General features: G+C 36.8%; 1 protein-coding gene across 6 annotated transcripts in view; it reads right to left on the bottom strand.

Annotated features, from left to right (window-relative positions):
• EMCN (endomucin) overlaps positions 1 to 13,600 on the bottom strand; it is a 128,138-nt gene that overhangs the window by 8,957 nt on the left and 105,581 nt on the right. For all 6 annotated transcript variants that reach the window (XM_027543976.1, XM_027543977.1, XM_027543978.1 and 3 more), the window contains 4 exons: positions 11,924 to 12,019; positions 7,470 to 7,494; positions 6,253 to 6,314; positions 277 to 350 (listed from right to left, as the gene is read on the bottom strand). In XM_027543976.1, the coding sequence (XP_027399777.1) occupies positions 316 to 350; positions 6,253 to 6,314; positions 7,470 to 7,494; positions 11,924 to 12,019 (218 nt within the window). In that variant the 3' untranslated portion in view covers positions 277 to 315. The remainder of the gene's footprint in view (positions 1 to 276; positions 351 to 6,252; positions 6,315 to 7,469; positions 7,495 to 11,923; positions 12,020 to 13,600) is intronic.

Raw genomic sequence — 13,600 nt, 5'->3', positions numbered from 1 at the left:
AGCTATGTGGGAGCACTACCGAAAGGCAGAAAGAATGGACTGCGTTGTCCCTGAGGGAGGCAGGACAACTGGAAGAAATCTTCTACAGCCCCCAAGACATTTAATTCTCTGGCAAGTGTTCTTCGTGTTCGTTTTTAGACAAATAGAAAATGATGGTTTCACTGACACAAGCCATTAACTTTTCAGGTTATAAAAGTATAAAAATAATCTGAGCTGCAGCAGGCTAACAAAACAGATATTAATGAGTATCTCAGTGAATGAAATTAGGAAACTTACATATTTATTGCCCAGGTGTGGAGAGGATTCATCAAGCTGTCAGTTCTTGGTTTTTCCTTGTGCAGAGTGCTCCCCTAAAAACAAGATATGTTTTGCTCAGAGAGTGAATAAGGATGAAAATAAAAGTTTCTCAGCTTGTTTTTTTTCCAAGGAAAGTCCAATTTCCCCTCAAGAATGTCATCAGAGCCACAATTTACCTCTTGGTATTTATTGCCTGGAAATCCTTCACCAAGATTTATGAGCTTTTTTTGGCCATTGTTTATTTTTATCCTAGAGGAGTGATGCTGACTTGCTCCCTGCGGGTAGATGGTGTGAGCTGGGAGGTGATAGCAAGAGAGGCACCCAAGAGAACGAGTTATTGAATTTTGCTTGGTCCATGAGCTGGCTCTGCCTAAGCAAAACTATGTCATATATTTAAAGTGCCATTTTATCGGAAAAACATTCAAGGTTCCTCTGTTTAAATAATTCAGTGAGAGTTTTGTGAAAATGAATTTATAGGCTTACATGAATATTTTGATGACATACAAAGCAGTGTAGGGAACATTACTCAAAATAACAGCGTTTTTCCATCATCTGATATAAAGATAAATATTAACTTAGGATGATGCGAAGCTGAAAGACCATGAGCATTTTCATGTGCTCTTGAATCTGTGGTCAAAGCCTTTCACATTACCTGTGTCTTTCATGTAGATTCAAGTATCAACATCAGTCATGCTTTACAAAACCAATATCGGTCAAGGTCTCCAGCTTTGAGAATAAATGTCATTGCTTTGCTCTGGCTTTTATCTGCCAGTTAGGACCATCTTCTGGGGACTCAACTGATTCATCTCTTACCTGCACTGTCATGGGGATAATAGTACCAGAGATCTAAGAAGAACAAACCTGGGATTACCCTTCAATAGCTCCTTAAATTTTGTGTTTCAAGAAATGTCTGGCTCTGAGCAATAGCCCTCATAGCTCCCGGCCCAGCACAATGCTTTGCTCACTGTTGCATATTTTACAAAAGGCACAGCACCTCCTGGAATCCATGGCTATAAAGTACAGGAATAAGAAGTAAACAAAAGAAACATTTATTGAACCCCTGCCATCCACCAGAAGTCACATAAACAATTCATATGAAAATTACTACAATTGTTAATATCTCCCTTAATAACTCCCACAGTCTGTCTAGCTGGGAATAGAAAGTGTGAAGAGATTAAATAATTATATGATTCTAATAATACTTATAATGATGACATATATGGTAAAAGCAAACAAAATACAATTATACCTAGAAAAACACAACTGGAAGGAAATGCCAGTATTGATGCCAGGTTGTCTCTCATAAGTAATTTTTAATTTTTTCTATTCTCTGTTTTCTCCATTCTACATTATGCATATTGAGGTCAAATATTAAAATGGCAATTGAAGCCATTAAGAAATATTCCAAGGCAGCAGTGCATGCTGACTTGCCAAATCAACAGTTAGTGGAAAGACCATGTACATCTGGGACAGGCAAGGAAGCCTTAGTGCAAAGGCAGTTGTCGTTCAGTCCCTAAGTCATGTCTGACTCTTTGCAACCCCATGAACTACAGCATGCCAGGCTTCCCAGTCCTTCACTATCTCCCAGAGTTAGTTCAAACTCAGGTCCATTGAGTAAGTGATGCCAATCAACCATCTCATCTTCTGTTGCCCTCTTCTCCTCCTGCCCTCAATCTTTCCTAGTATCAGGGTTTTTTCCATGAGTTGGCTCTTCACACCAGGTGGTCAAAGTATTGGAGCCTCAGGTTCAGCATCAGTCCTTCCAATGAATATTCAGGGTTGATTTCCTTTAGGCTTGACTGGTTTGATCTTGCTCTCCAAGAGACCCTCAAGAGGGTCCAAGAGGGTGCTAGTCTTCTCTGGCACAACAATTTGAAAGAATCAATTCTTTGGCACTCAGCCTTCTTTATAGTCCAACTCTCACATCCAAACATGACTACTGGAAAAACCATGGCTTTGACTATACAGACCTTTGTCGGCAAAGTGCTGTCTCTGCTTTTTAATACACGGTCTAGGTTTGTCATAGCTTTTCTTCCAAGAAGCAAGTGTCTTTTAATTTAGTGGCTGCAGTCACCGTCCGCATTGATTTTGGAGCCCAAGAAAATGAAATCTGACACTGTGTCCACTCTTTCCTCATCTATTCACCATGAAGTGATAGGACTGGATGTCATTATCTTCGTTTTTTGAATGTTGAGTTTTAAGCCAGCTTTTTCACTCTCCTCTTTCACCTTCATCAGAGACTGAGTCAAAATTGAAGGGCTAAAAAGATGGATTTTGAATCTCTGTATGGCTTTATACATCTATGAATCTTTTGCTCATCTTTACAATTTTGTTCATTTCTACTTATAAATGAACTTTTATTTGTAAAAATAAACAGAAAAGTATATATTTAATGAATAATTACCATAACATACTAACTAGTGCTGGTATACTAACAATATATAAATAATGTGTAATTACCGCATTATTACCATGGTCAGGAGGGGCAGGTGGGAAAGACAAAGAAGACCAAGGTGCTGTCTCTCCTTAGTTCACGGAGGAGGACAGCGGGTAGGAGGTGAGTGACATCTGAAGAGTTTGTGTTATTAATACTAAATGGTTCAAAAATTGAGCAAGAGAAATCTGGCACATCATGGAAGGCATGCTGAAGTGTTGGAACTTAATATAAGATAATACAAATTTATCAGTGTTTTCTAAGAAAAGGAAAATTGTAATGATTTCACATCTGCTTTTTATCCCTTCAAAAGGTTCAAAATCAAGTAATACTTTGAAATTAAATTCAGTGTTACTGTGTTTCCTTTCTTTTGTGGAATCATGTATTCCTTAATTTAGACAATTTTGTTCATATTTTTATAGCCTTACATGTTAAAAATGAGATAACCTATGTTAACTTTCTGACACATGGTGTAAGTGGGAATCAGTTTAAAATGCCTCATGTCACATGTATATTTTGCAATCAATCATGGTGATGTTTAACTTGGCAAGATTTTTAATTAAATCTGAGAGGCATCTTATATGTTCTTATACAGGGCTTCATGATCTGCTATGTTTGGTGCTTATTTTTTTTTCTGAAAGCACATTCTCATGTATACTCAGGCTTTTTCTTTTACAATAAAGAAAGCTCCCAATTGAAATAATCAAACTTTAAACATTTATGGACTACATTTTCAACAAAAATATCTGGTTGAGAAAGATCAGACTTAGAGGAATCAGAAAATATGGATGGATAAACATCAAGACAATCAGAGGAGGAAGATTTGGGGCAAGGAACTGCTTTATCTGGAGAAAACATTCAGAACAATAACCATTAAGCATAGAGGCTTATAAAAACCCAGGAAGTTTAGTATCCACTGGCATTTTCCCTGAAGGTGGGTTGCTACAGAGCTCTGTTTCCTTGGAAACATGATTTATTGACCTCTAAAATGGCAAAATTTATTTTGAGATACAAGACTGGAGCTTATAAATTGACCTTTGACTAATCCAATTAATTCTTAAGACCACTGAAGCTCAAATTTCATGTTACTAACCTTGGTGTGTTAATTAACGTATGTTTGTTGGTACGTTTCTTAGGCCATGTAGCAAATACCATGAAAAGTAACAACCATAAATTCTGAATGGTGGGTAGTCACATATTTGTTCTATCAAATTCTTTTCTGTATTTTTTAAATATTTAAAATTTTTTATATATGAGATAGAAATTTAGACTTTATTTTTATAATTATTTCAGACCTTATTCTAGTTATATTTTAGGAAAGATGTAACTATTAGGGAAGGGATATTTAGGTAAAAATAATTATGATACTGTAACTTCCTTTGAGTGTGGTGAGAATAATTTTATAAAGAAAGAATATTCAAATAAATCTCGAAAGATGGGAAGAGATGGAAAGAGATTTGTTTTCAGATGTTTCAGAAGCCATCAAGTCCTGTTAATGGTGGAGAGATTTTAATCAAGTTTAATAAAAACTGTGGTAGTACAAAAAGCATTTGGAAAGCAGTATGTTTTAGATTATCAGTTCTAGGCTATTGAAATCAACTCTGAGTCACCAATTTCACTTTAGCTCTATTACCAAATATTTTCTATAATCAGCTAGGTTGAGCTTTGAGAAGTTATTTTATTAAAAGAGATGTGCTTCCTAACTTGAGATTGGCAGAAATAAAAGTACCAAAGACTAGACATTTTTATTTCCATAGTAATATTTCCTCCTTAGACCTATGACCAGAAAAGCTACTTCTGAAGAAAAGGAAGTTTGGAGAGTTAAGGGCCTTCTGAACCATCCCATCATGGTTTACCCACTTATTATTGCAGTTACTATGAGAGTGGGTGATATCAGCTTATACAGAATTATCCCTGGGCTTTAAAGAAGAATCAGCAAATTTGCAACCAAGAAGCACAAGGTTCTCTGGCAATTTCCCCTTCCAAAAGTCTTGATTCTGGTGTCAATTATCATTTCCCTGGTAGACCAGGTGGTCCTGATCCTAACCCCCTCATCCCTGAAACAGCTATGGGCTTCCCTCCAGGGGCTTCTAGCTCAGAGCTTGGAGAGCCCCAGAAGCTGCCGAGCAATTTGGTTAAATTTCCCAAGAAATAAAGGAGAGTGCATGAAATTACTGTGATGCAGCTTACAAGATATAGGCAGATTCTGAGAACTTTTCTTGATAAACAGTGTGATCACGCTCCAGATCCTCCATGAGCTTACTCATGATTAGTTCACTTTCAGGCTTCTGGCCTGTCCCTTCCTGACCAAGCAGAATAGGCTTGGCTACTTAGTCAAAGCTGGTGAATAGCTAGGAGAAACTGGTGAGTGGTTTCCAAGTATCCTGTGAATGAATTTTACTCTTTCACTCATTCAGATCGTTACCTTTAAGAAAACAATGTGGGAATAAAGAACAGAAAGATACAACACTGAAAGTCTCAGGAAAATGCTCACATGAGGGATTTGGCCATGTCTCTGCAGATCTTGGGTGCCCTTGCTTCTCAGTTCTTGTTTGTAATTTGTTCTAATTTGAATCCTCTACCTGAAATTGGAACCCCTATCAGTCTTTGATATCTTGCTCTTGAATTGGGACTATATTTAGTCTTTTGTTTTACAAAATTGTTTTCTGCAATATATTTACAATGTTTATCATCTGATATCTTTCACTTTAACATAACATGTATTCTGGGACTACTTTGTATAGGTAAAATTGGGTGGTTGAATATTTTAAGTATCTTGGATATAACTTGATATTTGTTAGAGCCACCTAGATTGTTTTGTAAAACTAAAATTACTTTTTATTTTCTTGTTTTGAAATATTGGAGTTTTAAATATTTGGTCTACTCAGTACAAAAAAGGAGTTTGCCTTTTTTTTAATTTTTAAAAGCTATCTAGCATCCCATTTTTCATTATTCTTGATACAAATATAACTCATACAAATCATATCTATATGTTGAAAAACTTTTTACATTTCAAACCAAACAAAATCAAAACCTAAGAAACTGGAAAAAGAAATATAAACTATATCAATAGAGAATTGTATTTTGTCCTCATTGAGAAGCTCAATTAAAATGATGTGAAATGATACAAGATATGATTTACATTTTAATTGATGAATCCAAGTTCCAAGTGGTTATACACAGCCATTACCAAAAATAACAAAACAACAATACTTAAAAAAAAAAAACCCGTGGCATGCTTAATGTTTTTTCTGCCACTACTGCAGGATAGAAAATGCCTCTAGTCATCACTCATTCTTTAGAATACATCTACATGCAACCTATCAAAGTCAGATAGTCTAATATCTTATCCCAAATGATATTTCTAGGGCTCACTTTTCCTTCATAGGAGAATTTCTTTATTTCTTGGGGTTAATAATTATTTCTAAAGAAGTTATGCTTTTTTATTGTGGTAACAAACAAAATTCAAGTTAGATTTTGAAATAACCATTTTTCATCTGATCAACATATTGGGAGCTTACCAGACTCATGAGAAATTGTCTTAACAGTGAGAAGCTTCACACTCTCTTTATCGGACTGAGGTCTATTTGAAACAGAAAACATTAAGTTAATACCACAGTAATTAGTATTACATATCTGTGAAACAAAGAAAACATAATATAAACAGAAAGACAAAATACATATACATGTATATTTTTAGGTGTTTCTGTTGCAAAACTTGTGTCTCTTCATATACAGACACAAACTTTTAAAGCACTTTCACTTCTGGAATCAAGTCAATAAATCTCTCTCATTCTGTTACAGTGACGATCATCAGATAAACTAAATGTCAAAATGGGTCATATGAAACACTTGTCTCAGAGTCCATTTTACACGTGCCTTCATTTCTGAATTGTGAGGAGGAAGACATAGAAGAGTTTCCAAACCTTTTAGACCGGTCTGAGTTCTGGGGACATTCATTTTCATGGGATCGTGGATATTGCGGTGTAGTGTCTGAACTGTCTATTTCAACAAGAGTTCCCACCTAACCCTTCTCAGTTCAAAATAGTTTCAAACCCCAGTTCCTCTCCTTGGACATTTCAAGAACCTATACTTTAAATTTGGAAGGCCAGGTGGTATAGGGACATTATTCTTAAAGTTTATGACCCAGTGAATATACAAAAACACCCACAATTAAGCAGGCTATAAAGACAGGTCAACACAGAAAACACAGAATTTGGTTTTGACATTAAAATAGTGTGTCTCTTTGCCGCATCTTGATTGTAGCGCTTGACTGGATTGCTAAGGACCGCTTTGTTTGTTTAATCAAGCCCAAGCAGGGTAACCATTTGCTGTTAAAGTAAAGCCACTCAGAGCTCTCTCAAGGTGTAGGCACGATTTTACCTAATTGTGAGAAGCATATTGAAAATTTCTATGGGAAAGCTATTTTAAAAATCTAGATATGTTTGTCTATGATTTTTTTCCTCATGGCTGTATTCACTCCTCTATCTTCCTTTTCAACTTTTTATTTGTAATTTTACCACTTTATCCAAGCTTAAGAGGAATCTTCTCTTTTAGTTGTTGGGATTTCTCTTTTGAATAGAGAAAGCTCCCTGACAAATAGGTGGCCAAATCCCAGATACTGTACCTTCTACCCAAACGCTTTAAAAAACAAAAGTATGAGTAGAGGATCAATGCTTTTCCTTATGTAAAAAATAGAGCTTCCAGAAAAAAAAAAAAATGATGCAGAGTTACTTACTGTTCATTTCCATTTTCCTGTGTGCCTAGGAGATGAGGAAATTGTTATTAGAATTGCTAACAGCTTGGCTACAAAAACCCTGAGACTCCCGCCACTTTCTATGCAAAGATGCTTCTAAAGCCAATTCTTAACTTTTTAATCTCTCCCCCTATTCCTTGTCCCACTGATCATTTCCTCGGAGATGGTTACCACTCATTCCTCAGTCACAGCTAATACATTCACGGTCTAGTCTCAAATAGGCCAACTCCACTGAACTGGGTTCTGGACTGATTTTAACCTTATCGTTTCATAGCACAGTGTGGAATATTATCTATTATCACACATTCCACAGACACCAAAACCTGTCTCCATTTATTTCAATATCTCTGAAAACAAATTAGCCTCAAAGTCTTGAATTACCTTTTCAGAACTGAGAATTGATTTTTTGGCTTTTCTTTATACGTTGCTCTTTCTGGGGACCCAAATCTCCATATCTGTTGTGAGCCACAAGGCAGATATTGCTTCTAATTGCATCTGAAGCCCATGGATTCAGCCTCTCAAAAGTACCCTGAAAAATGTCACTGAGGCTACTAACTGCAGCTAATCTTCCACCTGCTTTGCCAGGCTGTTCCACAAGCATTTGGTTAGACTGTGAACACAGGGTGATTCATTTTGCATAGGACCATAGCCTCGTTGGAGCAGGAGGTGCTGGTCAAAACTTGCATTAATCTATGGCCTATTAGTCAAAATAGTTAATGGAATTGCTTAAAGTCCTTGCTTTCTTCCTGATTTTGCTGTGATTTATTCCATGGCTACTGGTTCTTATCTCTTAGATTTCCTTTCACATCTAAGATAGCTCTGGTCATCAGGATATGCCTTTGAATATCATTCTCCTGACTTTGACCATTATTATCTTATAAAGACCTTGATTTCCACTCAAGTTTTGGCTACTTCTATTTCTGTCACGTTGGCTAAGATACTCCAACATATGCTGTTTACCAACTAGATCTAACTTCATCTTTCCTACCATCAGTTAAATGTTTTAACAATATTTAAAAATTCCCACTATAACTGTTACATATGATATCACCTGTAATGCTCATAGCCTTGTTGCAGGATGAACAGGTATTTTCCTGTATGCTTGCTTTAATATCTTTCCTTAGAAGACTGTAATATGGGTTCACTAGCAGACAGAAGCACACCAGCAGATTACTTCATGCATATATGCCATTCTCAGTAGGGTTAAGGTTCACACTACTGTCAGCATTATCCAGGTAAGTTTAGTTTCATACAAAAACCTCTGATTTATGTTGGCTTCCAGAGAGTAGAGTGGGTTTACGAATTTTCTGAACTTAATGAAGTCTCACCCACATACTTGAAGAGCGATTAACTGCAGGTGTTTTATGGCGCTAATTTAAGGTAACAATGCTGTAAATTCTGTGTAGAAAACAAAGCTGACAACAATCAAATGGATTTGGCTAATTGTCCAACTGCCCAATTTGGTTATAAACTACTCCCTGTCTTCAGAATAATTCCATAGTGGTAGGAATCTTACACGTTTTTTTCCTAAATGGTATGGTTCATCATCACCAACTTTTCAAATAATTTATTTACAAATCTCCCTATGCAAAGCAGTGTTTCAGTACACAGTATTTTTACAAATGAATGCTGCTTTGTAAAAGTTTTACAAAAATTTTTTTTTACAAAAAAAGTTTCACAAAATTTTTACAAATTTTTTTCCTATTCTATATACTCAGCACTCTCTGTTTTCCACTTGATTGGTTGATTTCCTGATTGGTGGTTTAGGAACTTAGAGAAATCAAACTGGTTTATAAAAATGCTACTTCCCCTCTGGAAACTGAGTGAGGAAACATAGTTCAGACATTATTAAGAAGTTTATTCACTTAACTCCCAAAGGGAAAGACATTGATTTGTTTTCTTCTTATTTTCCAGCAAGAGCTAAAATGAACACTGCTGTTTTCATCTCGTTACTTCCCTTTGCACTGTCAGGCACAGGCGCCAAGCTGTCCACACCCTGCAGGGTCAGGGACTGGCCTCAGGAGCAGCGTTCATTAGTGTCCTGGGGCACGCTGTCCACACGGCAACCGAGAAAGAGCATGGCTCATATATGCTATAAAAATGAGTGATTCTTACTCTTTTAACAGTCTATGAGTCTTAGGTAGAGTTCTATTAGGGAACTATTTAGAATTAAAGTGAGGAAAGGAAAGGTTTTATTTCACTAAAATTTACAAGATTCAGTAAGGCTCTCTCTGCTCTGTGTTACCCACAATGCAACGTGAGTGATATGTAGTTTGTGACTTGGAGGGGTTGTCTGATGCTATGGACTGAAAGTTTGTGTTCCCCTAACATTCAGACTTCCCTGGTGGCTCAGACAGTAAAGCGCCTGTCTACAATGCAGGAGACCTGGGTTCGATCCCTGGGTCAGGAAGATCCCCTGGAGAAGAAAATGGCAATCCACTCCAGTACTATTGCCCGGAAAATCCCATGGACAGAGGAGCCTGGTAGGCTACAGTCCATGGGGTAGCAAAGAGTCGGACATGACTGAGCGACTTAGTCTAGTCTAGTCTAACATTCATATGTTAAATCTTGATGCCCAATATAATGGTATTAGGATGCTGGGCCTTTGGAAAGCAATTAGGTCATGAGGGAAGAGTCCTCAGGAAAGGCTTTGTGCCCTTGTTAAAAAGACCCTGAGAGTTCTGTTGTCCCTTCTCCCACGTGAAGACACAGGCAGGTATAAAAACCAGGAAGAGTGTGTTCATCAGACGTCAAATCTGATGGTGCTTTGCTTGAACTTAGGCTCCAGAACTGTGAGAATTAAATTTTTGTTGTTTAAGTCATCTAGTCTACAGCATTTTTGTTACAACAGCCTAAACAGAATAAGATGTTTGACTTGCAGAGGAAGTAGGCTTATACAGAAGTAACTACACTATAATGTGATAAATAATATCTATAGAGTCAAATTCTACAGAGTCAAAACACTCTACTCTGCTTAAAGAGATGAGATGTTTAAAAAATATAGATTAAATCTGCTTTTAAGGTAAATCCTAATGAATAAGAAGGTGATTAGGTGTATTATAAAAGTTAAGCAGCGGGCTGGACAATCTAGGAGAAGGAATAACATGGATGAAGCAGAATACATGGAGCTCCATTATATTAATACAACCAGGAAGGTGTCTGAAATGAGAAGACAGATAAAAGTTTAAGGTAACATAGGCGAGTTTCTGGGAACTGAAGGGGGATTTAGACAAGCATCCAATGAAGAGTGCTCAAGTTCCTAGAACAGAAAAAAAGACTGAATAAAGATTGAAAGTAATTTGAATAAAATGGGGATTTCAGTTAATAATATATCAATTTTGGTTAATTGTGGCAATTATATCATACTAATGTAAGAGTTTAATAATAAAGGTATTATTAATTATTATTAAGGGAACTCTCTGCAACTATCTTCACAACTTTTCTGTAAACCTAAATCTATCCTTAAGGTTAAAAGTTTATTTTTAAAAACACTTTAAAATAAAATGCAATTAGGGGAGCCATAAATATTCAAGAAGCAGGGAGGAGAAGATGAAACAGCAAAAAGAAGAAAACAAACAGTGAGGATGTAAAAGAAGGCCGTGTCATATCAAATGAAAGAAGCAAGACTTTTCGTTGCTAATGGAGAGATTAAGGAGGATCACAAAGAATTGTGGAACTAGAATCCCTCTAAAAATGGCAATAGTGTTCAATCTGGAAGAACTAATTAAATTAGTAGAACACAACAGTCCTGGAAGACACCTTCATAGGAAGGAAGCTGTGCCTCCCAAGAGGGAAATAAGACACAAAACACTCTTCTTGAAATTATGGGTCCCACAGGGAAATTATGGGTCCCAGTATTTCTCTTTATTCTGTTACATGGTAATGGAACAAGTCTTCACTATAGCTAAGGCATGTCATTTTATGCCATCTTTAGTACCATACTCCCCAACCAGCCACAAAACTAGGGCTTTTTCGTTAAAAAGAATGTGCCTGTATTCTATAATATCTGCCATTAGTGAAAGTGTTAGTCACTCAGTCGTGTCCGACTCTGTGACCCCATGGACTGTAGGCTGCCAGGCTCTTCTGTCCGTGGAATTCCCCAGGCAAGAATGATGGAGTGGGTAGCCATTCCCTTCTCCAGTGGATCTTCCCGACCCAGGGATAGAACTCAGGTCTCTGGCATTGCAGGCAGATTTTTTTTTTTTACCATCTGAGCCACCAGGGAAGCCCCCACCTACCATTAGTAGTTAATTCCTTACATTCACCAGCACTCAATTGATTCCTACCCTTTCTTTGTATTTCTGTGATCAACCAATATAGCATCTCGTTCTTGCGTACATTTCCTCTCTCTCACTAAGAGTTTAAATTCAAGTTTAGGCTGAGCAACCATATTCTCCTTTTAGGAAAACAAAATGAAACAAAACATGGTTACCTACCTGGGTCTGTCTTCCAGCACATTCGATACAAACCCACCAGAACGAAGACTGAAAGTGTTATTACAATCAAAGCAATAACAATGGGCAAAATAATACCTAAAAAGTATTGGAGACATTGTCAGTTACAGTGGGTATTGAATCTCACAACACATGGTTTATGAACTGAGAGAAAGCATGCATGCTTCCTTTCTTCTTTAAACATCATTCTATTAAAAACATTACATTTTAAGCAAAGAAGATATATCTGATTCATGGGTTATGCTTTAGTTGTTATTTCTGATGTACCCACTTGATGTCAGTCTTGTAGCCTTTCTGAAATAAAACTCCAAATCTAAGGAAGACTCTCTTGGTGACTGAAGGAATGAGGAAATGGGAGACTGACCACACAGACGATGTCCCTTAGAACCAGACACATACGCATGCTTTATATTCTTCGCTACTTTACATTGAGGCTACTAATGTATAGTTTGGATGAAGGGAGTCAAAAGCACAAACTTCTAATTAGAAGATAAAAAGTACTAGGGATATAATGTACAACTTGCTAAATATATTAATAATTAACACTGTTGTATGTTATATATTCACTGCTGTAGGTATGAATATTCATTAGAAGGACTGATGCTGAAACTGAAGCTCCAACATTTTGGCCATCTGATGCAAAGCGCTGACGTATTAGAAAAGACCCTGATGCTGGGAAAGAGTGAAGGCAGGAGGAGAAAGGGATGACAGAGGACGAGATGGTTGGATGGCATCACTGACTCAAAGAACATGAGTTTGAACAAGCTCTGAGAGACGGTGAAGGACAGGGAAGCCTGGCGAGCTGCAGTCCATGGGGTCACAAAGAGTTGGACACGACTAAGTGACTGAAAGACAACAAATGTTATATATGAAAGTTAAGAGAGTAACAAAATCTTGAATTCTCATCACAATATTTTTATATTTCTTTAATTTTATATCTATATGAGATGATAGATGTTTACTATTGTGATAAGTTTTATGATGTAAGTACCGTTTAAGCTTATACAATGTTGTATGTCAATTGTATCTCAATAAAACTAAAAGAAAACAAGATATATCTCTTACTGGTTCTATTGAAAATACTCTGGTCATAAAGCTGACTTCCTAAGAAAATCACAAATATCTTTATGTAATAATATCTGAAAATTAGAACATAACTGAATATAAATGGATATTACAGTGCAACAACGTGGTCTAAGAAATATGTGTGTATTTATGAATGTCTACTTGTGGGCGTGGTGCTGCTGCCGTAGTAATTAGGGTGAGTTTTTCCTGTTCTTATTAAGAGAGGGGTTTTGCTGTGTGTTTTAGAATTTGCCTTCTTGTCTGGCAGTGATTTCCCAGGTTAAAACAAGAGTGATGAAAGGAAAAAGCTGTCACAGGAATTTAAGTAGAGATACAGAAGTTACAGTTACTAGTCAGGTGTTCTCATCTACTTGCATATGTAATGCTTATATTTATCAGGGGTTGAGAATAGCTCTGCAATTCATTTGTAGGGTGGGTTACACTTCACTGTTATGGTTAAATAATTGTTTTAAGCAGGTCTTGCTGGGTTCATATTAGATCTTGCATGTGGTCACTAGTGCATCCTGAAATAAAGATGCCATGACACGGCAGCTCCATAAATGCGGTGCTGACTTCTTGAATGGGATGACTTTA

Source organism: Bos indicus x Bos taurus, chromosome 6, assembly GCF_003369695.1.
Source record: "Bos indicus x Bos taurus breed Angus x Brahman F1 hybrid chromosome 6, Bos_hybrid_MaternalHap_v2.0, whole genome shotgun sequence".
NCBI lineage: Eukaryota > Metazoa > Chordata > Mammalia > Artiodactyla > Bovidae > Bos > Bos indicus x Bos taurus.
The sequence above is the reverse complement of the archived record's forward strand: the minus strand, read 5'-3'. Positions and strand labels throughout refer to the sequence as shown.